The sequence below is a fragment of the Asparagus officinalis genome, chromosome 8 (genome assembly GCF_001876935.1).
Source record: "Asparagus officinalis chromosome 8, Aspof.V1, whole genome shotgun sequence".
In the NCBI taxonomy this organism is placed as follows: Eukaryota; Viridiplantae; Streptophyta; class Magnoliopsida; order Asparagales; family Asparagaceae; genus Asparagus; species Asparagus officinalis.
The window spans coordinates 107,489,178-107,512,054 of NC_033801.1; the positions used below are offsets into that span (position 1 = coordinate 107,489,178).

The 22,877-nt window shown below is 36.5% G+C and overlaps 1 protein-coding gene across 2 annotated transcripts in view; it reads right to left on the bottom strand.

Moving 5' to 3' along the window:
* The window catches only part of LOC109820477 (PAP-specific phosphatase HAL2-like), a 16,954-nt gene extending 5,283 nt beyond the window's left edge, over positions 1 to 11,671 (bottom strand). The window contains exon 1 of one of the 2 annotated variants that reach the window (XR_002241867.1): positions 11,032 to 11,670. Coding sequence is in view for 1 of the 2 variants with exons in the window: in XM_020386625.1 (XP_020242214.1) it covers positions 11,032 to 11,458 (427 nt within the window). In the remaining variant the exon portion in view is untranslated. Of the gene's footprint in view, positions 1 to 11,031 lie in introns of both variants that reach the window. The other variant, XM_020386625.1, reaches the window with a different exon arrangement.

Consider the following 22,877-nt stretch of genomic DNA (forward strand, 5'->3'; position numbering starts at 1 on the left):
TAATTTGGGATTAAATACTAAAAGACGTACTTACACTTAGGGGGTGTTTGTTTGCATGCAAGTGACTGATGAAAGTGAGAAAGTCACTTTTGTTTGCCAATTTTGGTGTTTGCTTGCATGCAAGTGGTTATGAAAGTAAAATGCAAGAAAGTTGTCACATAGGATTTAATGCAATTTTGATTTTCCCTAAAAAAATAGTGAAGTCACATGAAAGTGATATAAATGGTAACTAATTTTAATTAAATAACTTTAATTATATTTTCTAATTAATCTTATTTTGTCACATCATCTTTGTTAGGTCTCATGTTTATGAGCCTACTATCTAATCTAGTTTTGATGATTAACAAACAATTCCTAACAACGTTTGTCGAGTGTTTATATTTGCTTGTTAGGTATTCTACACAAAGATCCTTCGTTGGAGGTTGGATGGACTTACGCCTACACGATCATATCCATTGGAGGATAGAAGAAATATCGGAATGAAGTTTTGCATTTCAAGTCAAGTACAAGTTCAAGCTTCATCCGCAACCAAGACAAGCATATCGAAGATCTCTTAGCTTGGGTATATTATTTCTAGTTTAGATCTCATACTTTGTGTGTTTATGCTTAAAGCTCAAATATTACACACACATATACACGTTTTCGATTTATCGCTTTTAAGTTAAATCAAATAAATATGAAACAAATAGTTACATTTACAAACATACATGCTAGTTTCATATTTATCATCTTTATTTGCAAAATAATATGTTTATGGATTAAAGACTCGTTTACATTATTTTATATCTTTTCTCAAGTCTATTAATCTATTAAAAAGTGTTTCAAAACTTGTTTGTATTGATTTCACCAAAATCAAGTTTTAACAAATTCATATTGTTTAACAGTTAGCAAAATGAAGAGATTTCACAAACGGAAAATGATATTTTAAAATTTTCTTTTGTAACATGTTCATTTTCATGTTTATAAATATTTTCCCAAATTTTACATTTTTTAAATTTTATTTGCTATTTTTTAAACGGGTTCAAAGTTAAATTTTATTGTTCATGATATACCATGTGCACGTTATCAGTCGACTAATGAAATCATCAGTCGACCGATGAAAGTGGCTAGAAAAACAGAAAGTTTCTGCTCAGTCGATCGACCGATGCAGGTTATCAGTCGACTGATGAGTTCATCAGTCGACCGATGACGGATGAGCGGCCTGTAACGGTCAGTTCATCAGTCGACTGATGAACATTATCAGTCGACAGATGAACGGTCTATAACGGTCAGTTCATCAGTGGACTAATGAACAATATCAGTTGACTGATGGCACCGTAACGACTAGTTTTTTTAGCTTTCTGATTTTTCGGATTTTTTGTCATTTTGTTTGGATTTTCTTAGCTTTTGGGCTTTGTTTCATGAACCTATATATACCCCTTACCCTCTAACTTTTGAACCATAAAAGAAAAGTTTTAAAACAAGTTTATAAGGGTTTAAGTGTATTTAAAGTGTATTTTTACAAGAGTTTATGTGAAAAAGTTTTCACAAGAAGAAAAGATCATTTATTTCGTGTTTGGGCTTCAATCTCAATCTCTCACACTCTTATTTGTTAGAGAAGTTTTCTCTAAACTCAATTTCTAACTTTATATATATATATATATATATATAATTGGGTTGTGGTGAGTGATACATTGAGTGTGAGCTTAATTGAGTTCTCATCTTGTTAGAGAACAAGAACTTTGTATTTATGAGGCTATTTGTTGAGATCACATTGTAATATACAAGTACACCGAGAGGAGTGGTTGGTGAAAGACGTGGTTGATTCCAAAAGGAGTAGCGTCGGTTGTAAAGCCTAGGGAGAGATTATAAATCCGAGCGAAGGCGACACGTGAGAGACCAACACTTAGGACGTATTGTGTGATTGAATTGTGTGAGTTACAAACGTTTGTCGGTGAGCGTTAAACCTCGATTGTGTAGTGATTTTTGAGATAGTGGAGATTCTCCTTGAGAATGGGGAGCGGAGACGTAAGTCGAGAGTGACCGAACTCCGTGATCATATTGTGTGTTTGCGATTATCATTTGTCACTATCTCTTTTGTATATTTATTTATGTTTATATCGTCCTTGTTTTAATTATATAACCTTGCTCATAAGTTGTTGAATATCTCACTAGCAAGAGTAAATTAGTTAATGAGTTTTATATTGGCATTGATATTTGATTAGATTAGCAAATACCCTATTCACCCCCCTCTAGGGTAATTTCAATCTTCACATTACACTTTCAATAATAATTTAACTTTTTAAACAAACATTATATTTCACTTGGATGCTAATATGGATGTAAAATTCATTTGTAAAAAAAGTAACTTACATATTTTAAATTCTCTTTTGATTTGCCAAACGCCACCTTACTTTTATAATATATTACCCAGGCTTTCTCACTCGCACTTTTTTTCAGCCTATTAATTTTTCGCACGGGATCGATCTTATCGTCAGAAACAAACTCGCTCAACCTCAGCAACCCTATTCTCTCTCTCTCTCTCTCTCTCTCTCTCTCTCTCTCTCTCTCTCTTAATTCTCTTCGACCATCTCTCTCAAACGTATATCAAAGTTTATCTTACAAGATTAAGCTAGATTTCATATTGAGTTTAGTTTTGTTATTGCTCATTGATCACACACATCACCTATTGAGCTTTTAGCATTTCATACATTATATAATTGGATTGTGGTAAGTGATACATTGAGTGTGAGCTTAATTGAATTCTCATCTTGTTAGAGAATAAAAACTTTGTATTTGTGAGACTATTTGTTGAGATCACATTGTAATACACAAGTACACCGAGAAGAGTAGTTGATGAGAGACGTGGTTGATTCCAAGAGAAGTGGCGTTGGTTGTAAAGCCTAGGGAGAGGTTGTAAATACGAGCACTTGAGGAAGGCGACACGTGAGGCCAACACTTAGAGGGCATATTGTGTGATTGCATTGTGTTGTAAATGTTTGTCGGTGAGCATTAAAAACCGATTGTGTAGTGATTTTTGAGATAGTGGAGATTCTTTTCGAGAGTGGGGAGCGGAGACATAGGTCGGGAGTGACCAAACTCCGTGATCACATTGTGTGTTTACGATTGTTATTTGTCACTCTATCTTTTGTATATTTGTTCATGTTTATATTGCTCTCATTTTAATTACATATAATTGCTCATAAGTTGTTGAACATCTCACTAGCAAGAATAAATTAGTTAATAAGTTTTATATTAGCATTAATATCGGATTAGATTAGTAAATACTCTATTCACACCCCACCCTCACCATCTAGGGTAATTTCAATCTTCACATTGCACTTTCAATAATAATTTAACTTTTCAAGCAAACACTATATTTCACTTGGATACTAATATGGATGTAAAAGTCATTTGTAAAAAAAGTAACTTATATATTTTAAATTCACTTAATTTTCCAAATGCCACCTTACTTTTCTAATATATTACCCAGGCTTTCTCACTCGCACTTTTTTCAGCCTACTAATTTTTCGCATGTGATCGATGCTTATTAGTCAGAGAACAAACTCGGCTCTGCACCTAGCAAACGCTAAAATCTCTCTCTCTCTCTCTCTCTCTCTCTCTCTCTATATATATATATATATATATATATATATATAATATATATATATATATATTATATAATAATATATATATTATATATATATGAAGAAAAATGGGTATGCTTGGTACCAAGCACAAATTTTGTGCTTGTAGTGATGTGTCACATCCTCCATCCCAGCTCAGCTACCCATGTGAATTGGTGGTCTCATAATTTGAATGAGTGGAGGGGGTAATGTGACACATACTACCAAGCATACCATATTGCTCTCTATATATATATATATATATATATATATATATATATATATATATATATAGTATATATATAGGTGAAAACTCCTTAATCAACTTAAGTGGATGCAAATAGTGTGTCGACACCAAAGGTTTTTAACGCATTCATATTGGCCTAAAAGGGATCCATGTATTATAATATAAATGTGTTTTATAATTAATATATATGTGGCTAGAACTTTGGTGGACAATCAACTTAAGTTGATAGGATCTTGCTCTCTCTCTCTCTTCTCTCTCTCACTCTCTAACTCAGATTCTCATCTCTCTCTCTATATATACTATATAATAATATATATATATATTATATACTTAATATTATATATAATATATGATATATATATATATATATACTATATATCAATTCTCTTCCACCATCTCTCTCAAACGTATATCAAAGTTTATCTTAAAAGATTAAAATTTTGGCTTTTCATGTTATTTTATTCATGTTATGTTTAATTGATAAAATTTCTCTGCTTCTATAATTAAATAAACACTAGGTCTCAACCATAACTTTATATCCAGAAGAATTTGGGTAACATTATTCTTTCTCAGTTTTATGTATACCATTCATTAATTCAATAAACCACAGCATCAACGAAAAGGAGTCTATTTATAAGTAATTTTCTTCCCATTTTTATGATTTTAGTATTATATTTGTCATAGAACATTGATTAATGTTTCTTTTTTGCCATTACTGTCTTCCTTGTGATTCATGTTAGTGAAACAAGATGATTTTGCCATCTCATAGGATTTACTTATATTCTATATTTCTTTTAAAACTTTAGACTAATCTATTATAATTTTTAATTTATGTGTTACCTGACTTTGAATCATTCCTTATCTTTGCAGAAAAGTAAGTAGTAATGATTTTGAGGTTTTGCAGGAATTTATTTGGTTCTGTTGTCGAATAACTTTTAGTATAATACGATCAGTTGATCACAAGTCAAAAAAACTTTTTTTTTTACCTGAATGGATGATATCGATGGATGTGATCTTTACTAATTTAAGCCTAAGTAGTATTGTTCTCATGAATGCGCTAAATAGTATTGTTCCCGTGAACGCAATGCTATCGAGGTCTAAACCTTGTGTAATCAAAAGAAGTTTTCTAGAAGTTACAGAAAATGCATAATTCTTGTTTTTTTTTTCTTGATGCAGTAGTTGGGTAATTGATTTTAACATGTTTATATTTGTTATTTCGTAGACATGGACCTCGAGATGGACCTAATAGATATTGAGGCTGAGGAGTTTATTGTATTACAGCAAATCCTTGTGCATGTTTGCTGTTTTTTATCCTTATATGCACATTTAATGACGCTCATCCTTAGGGCATGAGACGAGCAGTTATGCTTTACTTGGGAGAAATCACTTAAGCGGTCACTCAAGCAAATTAAGTTTCTAAATGACACTATAAATAGTAGTAATCGAACAATTGCAGAACAATTGAGAATTAGTAACTGTTTTGGGTCCTTATGTCAGTTGCTTAGAACTTTGGGTGGTATCATTGATACTAGGAACACAGCAGTCGAGACACAAGTCGCAATGTTCTTACATATATTGACTGGCCATTTCAAGAATAGGCGCATCAAATTAATGTATAATAGATCAAGAGAGACAGTTAGCAAATATTTTAACAGAGTATTAAAGGGAGTGCTTCGATTACAAGGTGTACTTCTAGTCCAAACAGAACATGTGCCTACCAACTAAACTAATGAGAGGTAGAAATGGTTTGTGGTAATTATTCCCTTAAAATATACATAAGACTTATGAAATTAAATAAGACAGATAATATAATTTTTAAATTTTTTTGTAGAAACTGCCTTGGTGACTTGGAAGGCTTGGATGGGACATATGTCAGAGTGAGTTCTTGAGGTTAACAAGCCAAGATATAGGACTAGAAAGGAAGAGGTTGCCACAAATGTGTTGGGATTTGTAATCAAGATTTGAGGTTCATTTATGTACTTCCTGGTTGGGATGGTTCGCAACAAATGGGAGAGTGTTGAAAGATGTCATCACCATAAGAAACGATTTGAAGATACCGACTTGTAGTGAATAAACTTTCCTTTAATTAAACTCCAAATTGCGTCAGTGATGAGGAATGATTCGATCTGATTTAGGTAAATACTACTTATGTGATGCTGGCTACACCACTGATGATGGATTTTAGCCCAATATAGGGGTCATAGGTATCATCTTGTGACATGGAGAGAAGGTGACTTCCTGCAAATCCTCAAGAGTTCTTGAACATGAAGCATTCAAGTGTAAGGAATATGATTGAGAGATATTTCAGCATACTCAAGCTTAGGTGGTCTGTCCTTAGGAGCCTTGCCTTTTATCTCATCAAGATACAGTCAAGAATTATCACTGCTTGTTGTCTCTTACATAATATAATAAGGAGAGAGATGGTAGTGGATCCCATGGATGCACAGAATGACTTGGATATCAACAATGAACAACCAACGCCACCTAATGAAGGAAGGCATATTGATGTTATGGAGACTTCTGATCAGTGGACTACTAAGAGAGAGCAAATGACAGTCACTATGTTCAATTAGTGGAGGGCAAGTAGGGGATTACCACTTCAGGAAAATGCGAAGTGACTTGTTGATTTGAGTAAAATATTACAAAATTAATTTTTATTTGATTGATGTCATTTAATTTTTAAAAATGTAACATTAATCCTTTGGGCCTTTTATGAATTTTTTATGAGCAGTGTACCATTTCTTATTACATAAAGGTTAAAAGTTTCTTTACCACAATGGATCATCAAATTATGAAGCTTACTTTTAAAGCAAGTTTGTGAATAATCTAGTAATTCAAATTAATAATATTGACAATGATAATGGTAGAGTACCGTTGACTTGTTATTTATGCAATATATATGCATTATGACAAATATATAAGCTGATAATGTTTTATTACAATGTGATACAGTAAAGTTTAGAATGACTAAACTATTATGAATATGCTTTGTATATAAACTGAATTGAATGACTTTTATACTTATGGTTGCTAGCCTAACACTACCTTGTAGGTTGAATGGAAGATATACCATACTCAAGTCATAACCCTAGTCAAAGGTTAGGAGCAAAGGGCAGAGAAGAGCTTGGAGTAAGAATGAGGAACATGCTCTCATCAATGCATACTACAACATTATAACTGATGGGTTGAAGTAAGAGTTAGGATCATTCAAGAATGGCTATATCCAAGCACTTGAAAATTACATGTTGAGGAGACTACCAGGCACAGACTTTAGAGCCACACCACATATTGATTCAAAGATAAAGATATGGAAGAGGATGTTTAAAGCTACATTTACTGCACTCTCCACAAGTGGCATTGGTTAGAATGCAACCAATAAGATGTTAGACATAGTCGATGAGTCTGTTTGGACTGAGTACTGTAAGGTATTGTCTTCTCATTTATAGTTCAATTATTATTTATATATGTCTATTATGCTTGGTGATATTTTTGTTCGAATGAAATGCAGAAAGACTCAGAGTTGGCCAAGTGGAGGAATAAATCCTTGCCACATTATGATGACTAGCTAGTCATATTTGGCGAGGATAAATTTACCGGAGTGTTTGCTCAGTCACCTGGTCATTCAATGGGAGAGATAGCTAAGGAGCAAGCTGCAGTTGGAACCAATAAGGAGAGCTCGGATTGTAAAATAACTGGGGATGACAGTGACTTTGAGCAGATTAGAAGATATCCTATTCGACCCAGACCGTTGTATTCAGCCAATTGCTCCTAGTGATTGCAGTGACTTTGAGCAGATTAGAAGATATCCTACTCGGCCCAGACCGTTGTATTTAGCCAATTGCTTCTAGTGTATCAACTCCAACCAATCAGCCCCCCGAGCAGAAGGCCAATACCTCTGAGAAAAGTTAAAGTTCAAAGAATGTCTTTCTTGCAAATGGTTGAAAAAATGAATGCAAATATCTCAGTGTTGGTGTCATCAACCGAGATTTTAGCACAAAAGCTAGGCTATAAATAAGACTTGAAGGCATCTAGGAAAGAGGTCTTTGGAGCTGTTAAGAAGATTGGGGGAATGACAGACGATGAGCAAGAGATAGGTGCAACCCTCATCACTAAGAGTGCCAGCCAGTTAGATGTGTTCTTTAGTCTACCTGATGAGAGAAGGTATAGGTGGGTGAAGAGGTTGATTCAGAAGGAAAATTAAGGTATTATGGTATTGATATAGACATCATCAAATAATTTTTATGTTTGTTACTATTTTGTTTACTTGTTTAGCATACTTTGACAGGACTTGTTTATTAGAGTTAAATATGTATTTTGATCATTGGTCATATCTTTATGGACATGAATGTTGGATATTATATTTTCTTTTTTAAAAGTAAGAAATTATGTTTTCTAATGATGGGTACATGTGTATTTGGTGATTATATTTTCTTATTATAGGTACACATGATCATTTTTCATTAGACAGTTGCATTTTGATGCGTACATGTGATTATTCTTCATGCTACATTTTTTAAGTTATGACAGTGCTCTTTTAAGTTTTAAATACTATTGCTTCTTAAATTATATCTGACACACTTGTGAAGAATATCAGATACTCGAACTCCAGATTACTTTACTTATTACATAATTAAAAAGCATAATTCACTGTTGGTAGGAAGAAGGGTATTTTTAACGTCTACTTTTACTTTGTAATCCTATACCCCCTTTATAATGACAAGTTTTCAAACATGAGATACGTATAGAAGGTGTTAATGACAAATTGAGCCAAACAAATTATTAAATTTAACTCACTATAGATAGTCCCATGGATTATTATACCTAGGACTATAATGAGTTAAATTAGTCCCAGGACAAAATAACTCCCTAATCCAAACATGGCCCAAGAGTATAGTTGTGATAATTTTTTGTCGCTCGATAATGTCAATATGTAAAGGGGTGTAAAATTACCAAAATTACTTCATTAATTTATAATAATCTCAAATTCTTTTATCGATTTTCGATTGTACTATTAGGTTTTTAATATTTTGTATGCACAAATGTGTATTGTGTCATGTACATATAGCATGCACTGGGAGTATTATTATATATTACTAACAGAAGCCTAAATTTTGAAAAGCAAATATTAAGGAAAGATAAAAGCATTTAATTCAAAGGATGCAAGCAGCAAAGAATGTCCTGGCCTCTGCCAAAGATGCAAGCAATAACCACGAATGGTGTGGACGAGATCAATGCAACTATTCACTTTCAAAAAGATTATTTTGTAGGTATGGCGTGGACGAGATCCAAGCAACTATTCACTTCTAAAAAGATTATTTTTGCAGTAAGAACCTTGCTTTTGTGTTAAATAGTTTTTTACGTTAATATACATTGGTGTTTTACCCAAATTGCTGAGAATTGCATTTGAGAAGTAGCCTTTCTATTATGAACAATCTAAGCTGCATCTACAACTACAATTCACTGTAATCCATGTAACACTATGAATTTGTGAATTAGTACATTTATATCACTCTTTGTAATAATTTATTACAAACCAATTTATATTAACAACAAGCATTAAAGTTTTATGAATATTGTTTTTGCAAATAATGTCACACATGTGCACATAATTTGGTATGTTTGTCATCAATTGGTATGTTGAATAACATACATATCAAGCAAGGAATATATGTTGAATGAATTTGGTACATTCACAAATTACTTTGCTATGTTTGTCATCAATTGGTGTGTTGAACAACATACATATCAAGCAAGGAATATATGTTGAATGAATTTGGTATGTTCACGAATTATTTTCTATCGTAAATTATTAAGTAGTTGCTAATAATTTTTTTGCACAAATATGTATTTTGTCATGCATGCATCGCCTGTGCTGGGAGTACTAGTAGAAATAATGGAGGCCAGCTGCTTTAGGTCTATTGAAAATATAAAAACCTTCCAACTTTTTCTGTAAAATGTATTCTCTATTTCTTCACATTCATAATCATCTGTTCTTCCGATTTCATCAGACCCATCAATTCCTTGTTTCTACTCTAGCACTTTCCTAGTGAAACATGAAGCATTCAAGAGCTAATTTAAGCGCTCTTGAATTTAACTTCCTACTTAAAGCTCTAATGAGCAATTCCATAGCCAGATTTTAGGTCACATAAATTTTAAATTTTTTTTGTTGTGAGACTTAAAGGCCAATATCGAAATCCTGAACACGTTAATATTTTTCAGAGAAATTCATATGCATGAGAAATGAACTAACTTCGCAATCAAATGTAAATAAACAACAAATCCACAAGTCTAATAAAGGAAAAGCATTTGTCCAGTCATTGTAAACCACTCAGTTCCAATACTGTCACATGGAGGTTGGCACTAAAAATAACTAAAGGAAACCACTAAAAATAAACTTTAAATTGATATTGACAGAATGAGCGTCAAGGAAAATGGCAGTGTCCAAACTTTACCGACTGAAGGAAACATAGGAATATACAATTCCATTGGGTTTGAATAAAGAAACTAGGTCTACATTTATGAATCAGCCGCCTCTTAAATGTATAGGATCATGATATAGTCTGCCTTCATTCTAATAGAATACAAGTATGCAGGAAACATTCTCAAAAAAACATTATCCAGTCAACCTCTGTCCAATAAAATATGAATATCTTGCAGAAATATTCAAAGAAGCATTGAAGACAAAAGGTGAGGACTAAATTCACTTGTCATAGACTCATATCATTGGGTGATTTCACTAAACCCTCCTGAACTATGTAAATCATTCGGAATTTATCATTAAAGGAGTTAAATGTGTGTGTGTGCGCGTCCGTCTGTTTGTTTGTTTTTTTTTAATGTGTTTTTTTTTTTTTGCCAAAATGGACCTAGATTATTTATGATCCTTCCCTATTTTGTCTAATGAATTAATTAAACAGGTTACTTTTGCCTCAGTTTTTAGTCATATTTATGACCATTCCCTCAAAGTTACTTTATGATGAATCAAATGTGCCTCCAAGTTATCACAGCCCCAAATGAACCAACCACCTAACAGCAATAAGACCATTTTATATACTCCCCATCAACCCCCATCAACATCAATAGCCCCATTTTGCAAACAAACAAATAACGAGGCGGCAAATTAAACAAAACAAAAAAAAATGACAAATGGGTAATGGGTATTTAGGGGAAAGACTCAAAAACCTGCAACCGTAACAGGAGAATCGTCATCCTTGGATTTGATCTGATCCCCTTTTCTCCCAACAAGCCCATCTTGGACCCTCTGACACAGAGAGCAGGCCATCTGCACAACTCTCACAGCAACATCCAACTCCTTCGACAACAGCTTCCCATTCGCCCCCGACGAAGAATCCATTAGAGGTTCTTGACGGAGCCCAGCAGGGAGCGGAGGGAGCGGAGGCGGGAAAAGGGCGGACTGGGGAGAGATTTCAAGGGATGGGTGGTTCTGTTGGGGGAGGCCCAGATTGAGATCGCATGAAGGGGAGGAGGAGCAGAGAGAGATTTGGCGCTTGCTTGTTATTATGGGAGTTTTTGGAGAGAAGGCCTTTGCTCCTGCAGGGTTGGGGGAATTATTATTATTATTAATTGATAAAAAAGGGAGCCTTGCCATGTGAAGCTGGAAGCGGAAAGGTCCGGGAAGGGAGAGTGAGGAGAGAGAATAGTATTTTCCTTCGGATCTTGGAGGAAATTAATGGCTGGTGATGGTCCACGTGGATGGTGCTTTATGTTAATGTAATTTACTTTTTAGATCGTTTTTCAGTATCGGCCCCTCGATCTTTCATAATCTGGAATTAGTCCACAAAATCATTAGAGTGCTTGCAGTTTTGGTGTCCCTCGTTAAGTTACATCAATTATTTGAGGAAAGCATTCCTTCAATTCTAACCTTTCGCGCTGAAGTCCCCGTAATACGTCTCAGTTCTGTGTAACTACGTGTTTCTTTGATGGGCTTAAACTCAAAACCGCAAAGTAAAAACTTAAAGCTTACATCATCTTCTTCTTCTCCTCCTCCTCTGGTGGTGGTAATTAAGAACTTCCCCTAATCCGGCTCTCAGGTCTCGTTTGTTTCCAGTTTTTGGATGGGTAAAAGGTGGGAAAGCAGCCAAAAATATCAGCTTTTTGACAGCTTCTCTCCAAAATCGTCTCTATAAGAGGCGATTTTAGGGGAAAACTGCCAAAAAGCTGACATTTTTGACAGCTTTCCCCCCTTTTACCCATCCAAAAAACCAATTCAAACAGCCCCTCATATTTTTCAATGGTCTACTTCTCTCACAAAGAGACCATTGGAGGGTATTTTAGTAACCGAGCGTATTTTGTTCAGTCCTTGAAAATTTTAACTGAAAAATTAACAAGTGGCAAAGTTGTGAGTGCCCTTGTGATTTGAGGGTCTTATCATCAATTTCAATCATTTGAGGCACAAATATTATGGAAGATGTCAAGGGGCCAACCTCTAAAACGTGGGTAGCTCTTATTTTTTTAATGCTTACTCGCGTATGCAAATCTTGTACTTAGAGTACTAAGATGTTTTTTTTTTTAAGGAAAAAGAGTTACTATGCTGTGTACTCCACATGCAATATTTGTGTACTCTGTCCACTTCGCATCTACTAACATGGACAATTCAAATCAAATCACACATGGTATCTTTTGCATTAGCACGAAACACGTCTTCCTCGATGGTCTCCTCAGCAGACAGCAGTGAGCAGCCCCACCATCAAAGTATTGCTATTCGCAGAGCCTAGGGCTGAGCATGGTTCGGTTCAAACCGAAAAAACCGACCGAACCGATCCGAACCGACCCGAAAAAAGCGGTTTTAAGAGTAAGGCGGTTCGGGTCGGGTTGATAACTTTTCAAACCGAACCGACCCGAACCGACCGAATATATTTCCAAAACTTTCAAACTCGTTCGCGTTTACAGTGAAGTTAAAAAACAAATACATGCTGGCATAGGGTAATAATAATATATAAAAGATAAATTGAAGTGAAGTTATACTTGATAAAGTTAGAACCGAACAAACCGAACCGAACCGTACCGAACCGATTTGCAACGGTTCGGTTCGGTTTTGAATTATAGGTGGTTCGGTTCGGTTGTTCAAATTTTGGTAAAAACCGACCCGAACCGAACCGTGCTCACCCCTAGCAGAGCCCATCAATTACATATCAACAATTTTCTACTCCTAATTCAATACTATATGTAATTAATGGGCTTTTTCGATATCAGTCCCTTAAATCTCTAGTAATTTGATAGTAGTTCCTTAGATAAGCATATTTTGATATTAGTCCCTCAAATTGTTTAAATATATTGATAAGAGTCCCTCTGTTAGAATTTCTGTCAAGATCCCCTAACTCTGGTTTGGTTTGCAGTAACCAAGTATCAAGGATATCCAGTTACTAAAATACCCCCCACACACATTGAATACACCCACCAAACTAATTTCCCCCTCTTTCTCTCTCCGTCTCTCTATTTCCCACTCTCATCAGGGGCTGTTTGTTTGCCTAAAAAAAGAGGGAAATCAAATAAATGGAAAACTATTTTTAAGAAAATTTATTTTGGGAATGTTTGGTTGGCTAAAAAGAAGGAAATCAAATATTTGGAGATGAGATGATGTTAGTTGTCACCTTATTATTGGATGATGTGAGTGATTTTTTAAGAAAATTTGTTTTGATGTTATTTGGTTGGCGAAAATAAGGAAATGAATTATAAGAAATTTACTTCTTGTAATAGGTTGTTTTCTTTTGTTTGGTTCATTCTTAAAAAAAAGAAAATAGATGAGATGAGAATGAGTTGTCATTATATTATTGAATGATATGAACCACACTTAGGGCCTGTTTGGATTCGTAGGGGGTGGAGGGAAGTTAAGTGAAGGGAAGGGAAGGGAAAGGAAGGGAAGGGAAGGGAATTCCCTTCCCCTTGGTTACACCCCAATCGTTCATAGAACGAATCGAGAGGGGATTTTGGCTTTGGTCCTAACTGTTTAAAGGTTTGACCAAGTAGGGAGTTCTGAGACGATCCTAACTGTTTAAAGGTTTCATCGTTCAATTTATGGACCTCTCGTTCATGGGACGAATCGAGAGGGGATTTTGATTTTGGTCCTAACTGTTTAAAGGTTTGACCAAGTAGGCAGCGAGATGATCCTAACTGTTTAAAGGTTTGATCATTCAATTTGTGGACCTCTCGTTCATGGAACGAATCGAGAGGAGATTTTGGCTTTGGTCCTAACTGGGAAGGGAAGGGAAGGGAGTTCCCTTCCCCTTGGTTACACCCCAATTTGGGGGGTAACAATTTTTATACTATTAGGGGGTGAACCAAGGTGAATGGAGGTGAATTAACTTCACCTCCTAAGTGTTCCCAAACAAGGTGAATGGAGGTGAATGGTTCCCCTAACTTCCCTTCACCCTCATTCCCCTCAATCCAAACAAGCCGTTAAGAAAATCGTTTTCCAAGCCTTTTGGGAGGAAATGGATAGAAATAAAATATTAATGAGATGAGATGAGTTGTCACCATCTTATTGGATGATGTGAGTGATTTGAAATGATGAGATGAGATGAGTTGAATGATGTTGTGGATGAAAATAATATTTTATTAGATGTAGTGAATGAGTTGTTGAGTAAAAATAATATTTTATTAGATGTGGTGGATGAGTTATTGGATGAAAATATTTTTTTTATTAGATATTGTGGATGAGTTGTTGGATAAAAATAATATTTTATTGGATGTTGTGGGTGAGTTTTAGGGATGGAAATGGATGAAATTGTACTTTTTGGGATTTCCACTTTTTCATTTCCATTTCTTGGTTTTTAGGAAATAACCAAACATACCCTTAGCAGAGCCTGTCAATTACATATCAACAATTTTCTACTCCTAATTCAATACTATATGTAATTCATGGGCTTTTTCGATATCAGTCCCTTAAATCTCTAGATATTTGATAGTAGTCCCTTAGATATGCAAATTTTGATATTAGTTCCTCAAATTGCTTAAATATATTGATAAGAGTCCCTCTGTTAGAATTTCTGTCAAAATCCCCTAACTCTAGTTTGGTTTACAGTAACCAAGGATATCCAGTTACTAAAATACCCCCCACACACATTGAATACACCCACCAAACTAATTTCCCCCTCTTTCTCTCTCTATCTCTCCATTTCCCACTCTCTTCAGAAGAAAAGGGGCCATATTTCTCCCGTTGGAGGCATCGACGAGCATGGGAAGCAATGAAAGCTTGAACTCCTCGACGTCAACGACAGCGGAGGAGGAGTTGGCGATCAATATCCTGTCGAAGGATAAAGAGGAGGAGGCGTCGTTGTCGCTGCATCAGCGGGAGAAAGATGGTTCCTTCTGGAGGTTGGTAGGTATTGGTTCAGTTATTGATGGCAACCATGATTCTTGTTCGAGATCGTCGTCAGGGTTTTGAGGTTGCATTGATAGGATTTTCCCCCCCTTTTTGCTAGGAAATTACTTGTATTTGATTGCTTGTTTGAGAGGGAGACGTTGGAGAGAAGGAATAATCTCCGTCTCTCTAATTCCCACTCAAAAATGAAAAAGAGCCATTGGAAAGGATGGGTTTATCGTAAGCAGACTGTTTGAGAAGATGAAATAGGTAGTGGGTTCGGTTTGGGTGTCTTAACGTTTTTGTGGGTTTGGGTTCTAGAGGGGAGAGAGTACAACTGTCTATTCCCTACAAAAGCTATACATAACAAAATAATCTATGGTATTTATAACCCCAACTAACTTCGGGGAGTCTTATCAATATGTTTAAGCATTTTAAGGGACTAATATGAAAGTACACATATTTAAGGGACTAATATCAAGTTACTAGAGATTTAAGGGACTAATATCGAAAAAACTCATAATTCATATAATTCAAGAGGGTCTAGTCGATGTGATTTGTTGTTTTTGAGTAATACTTCAATGTCTTAGGTTTGACTCTCTTGAAAGGCAACCGTATGAATTTGATTTTATAAAATACACGAAGCCACGCGTACAAAATACTCTCAATAAAAAAATCTTTATGTATGCTTTACGATTTCAAATTAGACATTAACTAGCATAAGCACGTACACACTTTATAGTTAGCATGACTCTAGACTTACATATCCTGTCTTTTTCCCTTGACATTTAAGTCTCTTATTATGTTTTACGGTAGCAATTAACACCTTCTATTAGTTAAATGTCACTATATATTATCATTAATGTCGGAATATTCCCTTAAAAATTTACCATGTGACCTGCAAATAATAGAAAATTATCAATTATATTCCCAAGTTGGTAATTTCAGCTCTACAACTCATTTTCAACTGTATCACTTTGAGTTTGCTCTAAAGTTTATTTACACCATGCTTTTACTTGAGGGATATGATTATTAATTTTTATCATGTGCAAGTCTCTTAAAAATTTGGGAAAATTGTGTCAATGCCCCAAAAGCAATATTTTCATGTGTTGCAGCTCTTTCATTTTTTCCCATGTGATTCAGCCCCAAGAAGTATCACATCATGTGCTGCAGCCCTCTTTTAGCACTTATTACCCGCCAACTAAGCATAGAGAGATGATAAAAAGTACAAACCTCCAAAATACTCTTATCTACTATATTCTTTCATGTTAGGTCTATTTAGAGTTCATGTAAGGTCTAATTTCATGTTAGGTCTATTTAGAGTTCATGTTAGGTATAATTTCATGTTAGGTATAATTTCATGTTAGGTCTAATAATAGTTCATGTTAGGTCTAATTTTAGTTCATGTTAAGTCTAATAATAGTTCATGTTAAGTCTAATTTCAGTTCAAGTTATGTCTAATAATAGTTCATGTTAAGTTTAATTTTAGTTCATGTTATGTCTAATTTCAGTTCATGTTATGTCTAATAATAGTTCATGTTAGGTCTAATTTCATGTTAAGTCTAATAATAGTTCATGTTAGGTCTAATTTCAAATTAAACTTAACATGTCGTAAATTAGATTTAAAAGGATTTTAACATGAAGTAAATTAGACCTAATATGAATTGTTATTAGACCTAACATGAATTGTTATTAGACTTAACATGAACTGAATTTAGACTTAACACGAATTTGTTTTCGCCAAAAGTCGAATTTGTTGTCGAATTCATTATATCTTCGGTCGATTACAATAAATTCAAAGAAAACAGCCTTTTTATAAGACTCTTTTACACAACAAAAAGAAAATTACAACTCTTGAGAAAATAAACGCAGGATCGTTGTTTGGATCACTGCTTTCGTGGGATCTTTGCCTGTGCCGGGAGCGCTTTGACTCGTGGACCACCAAGTCACAGATTCTGATTGAACCGTGAGAGGTTTATGATTCTGACTTCGTTTATCGAAGTGATAAATTGAAATGATATCTTATCGAGGTAAGATAGTCGTTCTTCTTGAAATCAAGTCAAAGCTCAATTTCAAGGATTGGCTGGAAGTTCAAGACCTCTGCTCTCTCTCTGCTCTGGATTGCTCTGGATTGCTCTGAAGTGCTCAAAATGATCCGCCTTATCAGCCCCTTATGATCCTTTCAATGCTTGGTTGAGTAGATCGTGTAGAGGAACCCGTAGGTGGCTTCAACTTTTGATCTCTTTGTCTCTCAATCTATTCAGTGCTTTGTAGAATAGTTAAGATTCTTCCGGCATCGCGTTTATCGCTTGTCCATTGTAGAGATCTTGAATTAAAGCTGGAACTTGTACTTGTAAAATCAGCTCTTGTCGTCAAGTTGACACTGCATATACCCGTTTAGGGGTAGTCAGGTTATTCTCAAGAATATTTTAACTGATATTCTCCAGAAACTTCCTGTTGAGGATAGGGAAACAGTTTAGACTCTTATACCTATTTGGAGTATTCAGGTTATTCTTAAGAATATTCTGAGTAATATTCTCTAGAAACTTCCTGTTGATGATAGGGAAACAGTTTAGACTCGTGTACCTATTGGAGTATTCAGGTCTCTTTCTGTCTCGCACGGCGAGACAGTCAAGTCTGTCTCGCACGGCGAGACAGTCAAGTCTGTCTCGCACGGCGAGACAGTCAAGTCTGTCTCGCACGGCGAGACAGTCAAGTCTGTCTCGCACGGCGAGACAGTCAAGACTTGTGTTCTTCTGCCTTTTTGGATGATTTCCTCTTGAGCTGTATTTGGATATCTTTCAGCATTTTTTGACGCCTACAGAATTAACTTGGACTTAACATGAAATTAGACCTAACATGAACTGTTATTAGACTTAACATGAACTGAAATTAGACGTAACAAGAAATAAGATCTAACATGGACTATTATTAGACCTCACATGAGCTATTATTAGACGTAACATGAACTATTATTAGACCTAACATGAACTATTATTAGACTAATTAACATGAAATTAGACATAACATGAAGTATTATTATGCTTAACATGAACTATTATTAGACTTAACATGAACTATTATTAGACCTGTTATAAGGTATCCCCTATTCTCCGCACATATGCAATCCTGCGAGCCGTCACTCCCCCAGTCGGGTCAGCATCATTCCTCAAAGGCGACTCGATGGGCGGACTCAGTCGATCCTCTTCATATCAAAGGATTACTACTCTGCGTTAGCCGGCACTCCTCTCAAGGACGATTCAGAATATTGCTTCTCAACATTTCTTAACTTTTGATGATCATCATTATGTCTCCCGTCGCTCACCGACAAGCCTCGTCGGCTGCTGGCTCCCCATATCGTTGAAGTGACTCCCCGTCGCTCACTAACAAGCATTGTCGGCTGCTGGTTCCCCATATCGCTGAAGTGACCTCCTGTCGCTCACCAACAAGCCTTGTTGGCTGTTGGCTCCCTATTTCGCTGAAGTGACCTCCCCTCGCTCACCAACAAGCCTAGTCGGCTGCTGGTTCCCCATATCGCTGAAGTGACCTCCCGTCGCTCACAAACCGACACGTATAGAGCAAAGGGTGAGTCAACCTCCAGCTCACCTCTCACCACCATCTACCGCACACTCATGAAGTGACTAATCTGCCCTTGGCATCCTCTATAAATACAGACGCTATTCGCTATAAAATGATGTTCAGTTTTTAACAATCTAAAACCCCCATAAAGCACATACTACACATAAAGAAGAACACATTGTTCTTCCTTCACCCCACCCAAGTTCACCAACTGACTTGATCGTCGGAGGTACCACGGGGGGAACAAGCCCCATCCTCTTACGATTCTTGCGTGTGCAGGTCATTCGTCCGTCCCGAGCTCTAAGAACCAGGCATAAAGTCAAAGTAGGAAGCGACCCCCCTCGACGACTCAACCCCTCGACAACTCAACGACTCCGTAAATTCGATCGACTGTGTGATCTCGGACATCAACAAGATCTAACATGAACTATTATTAGATGTAACATGAATTAAAATTAGACTTAACATGAACTATTATTCAACCTAACATGAACTATTATTCGACCTAACATGAACTATTATTATACTTAATATGAATTATTATTAGACCTAACATGAACTGAAATTAGACCTAACATGAACTATTATTAGACCTAACATGAACTATTATTAGACATAACATGAACTGAAATTAGACCTAACATGAACTGACATTAGACTTAACATGAAGTATTATTAGACATAACATGAACTGAAATTAGACCTAACATGAACTGAAATTAGACTTAACATGAACTATTATTAGACTTAACATGAACTAAGATTAGACCTAATATGAACTATTATTAGACTTAACATGAACTGAGATTATACCTAACATGAACTCTAAATAGACCTAACATGAAAGAATAGAGGAGATAAGGATATTTTGGGGTTTTGTACTTTTTATGCTCTCTCTATGCTTAGTTGGCGGGTAATAATTACTACAGAGGGCTACAACACATGATGTGACAATTCTTAAGGCCGAACCACATTGGGAAAAAGTGAAAGGACTGCAGCACATGAAGATATTGTTTTTGGGGTCTTGACACAATTTTTCCTAAAAAATTTTGAGAGGAATATTAAAAAGTTTAACATTGACTATTCTAATGTTTAACATATATAAGGTCCTACTTTAAGCTTGTGATTACATGAAGAGAGTTGTGATTTCGGTGGTTTCTTGTTATGAGAGTTGTGTTGTGCGTAGCGAAAATTTCGGCAGAGTTTCTGGTGCATAATAAAAGAGAAAGATCAATAAGAATTCCCGTCTCACCAAGAAAATAAGAATCTAAAGCGAATATCTCAACAAAGTAAGATTTCGGCTCTTCCTCTCATCAGTTCTAGGACTAACTTGTCGAGGGATCCTAGAAACTATTACAATAGCCACAAACACAAACAAACTAATTTTACGTGGTTCGGCAAACTGGCTACGTCCACAGGGTAAGGAGGGGGGATTTACTATTAGAAGGGAGAGAATACAACTAGCGTTTACAATCTCACAACCTAAACCCTCTCACAAACTCTTAGATCCCTCACACAAATACTCTCTCAAAGGCACAAAAGGACTGCACACAAGAAATCTCCTCTGCGGAAAAATACCTACAGCCTAAAAAAACTCCTTTTCAGCCTCTGCTCTTGCGCGTCTGCAGCCGCCAATCAGTTTCTTTTGCCTGCCGTCAAAACTCCATTGCACTTGCACAAAGCCAAAAAACCCTAGAAACCAATGTGTATTTATAAGCTTCTATCGGGTCTTCGGGTGGGCATTCTTTTGTCCGCTGGATCTTCATCTCTTTATGCGGTTTGTGGGCCATCGAGGAAATAAAAAAAAAGTCTGCTTCTCATCCGTTCACACTTCGTTGTGTCCAACGAACAACTTCGTTGCGTCCAGTGAACAAAAGAACAGAAGTTGGGCTCGTGTTCCCACTTCGTTCACAGCCCCCTCACACACGTGTTCATAATTCTCCACCTCGGCGAAGTTTTTCCAAAACTGAGCCGACACCAACCAAAACAAATGCCTCACTTGTTGCGTCCAATACGAAGTAAAATGATTCACGATAACGGACTCAATCCACACCAAGTTGAGACCCAAACGGGAGTGCGAACACTCTCCTAAAACGTCGGTATCTACTTACCAAATCGGTCTCACCCCCATCAAATAATCCAACCCGGCTGCATCATAAAGACTGCCTACGTATCCTCTTGCCCAAGGAATCAAGCCGAACATAGTTCACCCAAATGGTCGCGAACGACCTCAATCCAATAGAAGAGTTCACAACCCTTCTCCAATATCATCAACTCTGCGGCTGATATCACCTCTAATGATTTCAAATACCTCCACCTGAGGTGAACCAATGGCCATATCCAAACTACATCTATCAGCTGCACTCGAATCAAAACCCAACTCATCATCTGCATCCAAAACCAAATGATCTCCAAACTGTGTCACCTCAGCTGGAATCCCAAATGATGCAGTATGATCTGGAGTATGGGGGAAAATCCCCACTCAATGTGAAGTAGCATCAATCTCCACCCGCTGCGATACCTCTAAGGTCTGTCCAAAACTCTCTACCTGCTGAGAGTCAATTAGCTCCCTCATTGAAGCCTCAACCAAAGTGACATTACCAGACCAAACATCCAATGGAGTTTTACCTCCAATCGTAGCAGTTGACAACTCTTTAATAGGATGACCCAAAAATATCGAATCCTCAGTCCAGAAACTCTTCTGCAGACCATTGCTTGACAACAAACACCGATCCTCCTCCAGTAAGGCACGGTTCTCCAAATTTACCACGCTATCTAGTTGCCCCAAGATTTCCTTTCCAACGAAGTGTCTCGAAATGTCGTGAGCTCGGCTCCAATATAGAAATAGGTCCATCTTGTACATCCCATCAAAATCAGAATGAAGTACCTTTACCTTTCTGTCTATCACACACTTCTTCAATTTGTTAGAGACTACTAGGACTTTCTCCATAGGGGATTTGGTTGTAACCCAAACACGCCTAGAACAGTCACCAACAAAGGAAACCAAACTTCTATTACCTCCCAATGATGCCCCCTTGAAAGGTCCCCAAACATCCACGTGAACTCCTTCAGAACGACCCTTAGCACGGTGAATAGAGGTGCCAAACTTCACCTCAGTCTTCTTGCTCATATCAACATATTCACTGAACTTCATACTGCAGGTCTTCACACCCTCTTTCAATCTATGCGAGGAATCAATACTGGAATGATCAAGCCTTAAATGCCGCAGTCTAGTCGAATCAATAGAAGTCACCAGTTCTCCACCTGCCACTATACCTCCAGTCAAGTAATACATGTTATTCCTCCTGACGCCCTTCATCACAATCTGAGAGTCTTCCACAAACTTGAGAACTATATCCTCAAATCAAACATTCAGACCCTCTCCAACCAAAACTCCAATTGAGATCAAGTTTTTCCTCAAAGAAGGAACATATCTCACATCATTTAACTCCCTAACAGTCTCGTCAAACATTTTTATGTGAATTCTTCATATCCCAAGGATCTGGCATGCACGGTTATCAGCCATGTACACCACACCACTATCCACCAGCTTCTCAAAACTGGCGAACCATTCCCTTCTAAGACACACATGATAGGTCGCACCACTATCCAACATCCATTCAAATTCCTTCGAATAGCTATCTGTAAGGCTGATAGAAAGCAAATAAATAGAAGAGTCAGAAATATTACCATCCGATACGATGTTCGCTTCTAATGATGGTTGCTTCTCGTTTCCCTTCTGCTTATTCTTCATCCATTCGTCAAGCTTTGGTCAGTCTTTCTTCCAATGACCAGTCTCCTTGCACTAAGCACACTGATATTTTCCTACTCTAGACTGTGACTTCCAATTCTTTCGGTTCGGATTTTTCCCTCTTACGACCAACGCCTCTGCTACTAACTCAATCGAAGTCTCCTTATCCTTCTTCCGAAGCTGATAATTCACCAGTACAGCAGTGACCTCACTATACGATAGAGATGTCTTCCCATTAATTAAAGTAAGGACGAAGGTCTCATATTCCTCGTCGGGCAAGGAACTCAACAACAGCAACGCCTTGTCCTCATCTTCAATCATGACATCCACATTCACCAAATCCGCAAGAAGCTTTGTGTAGGTGTTTATGTGATCTCT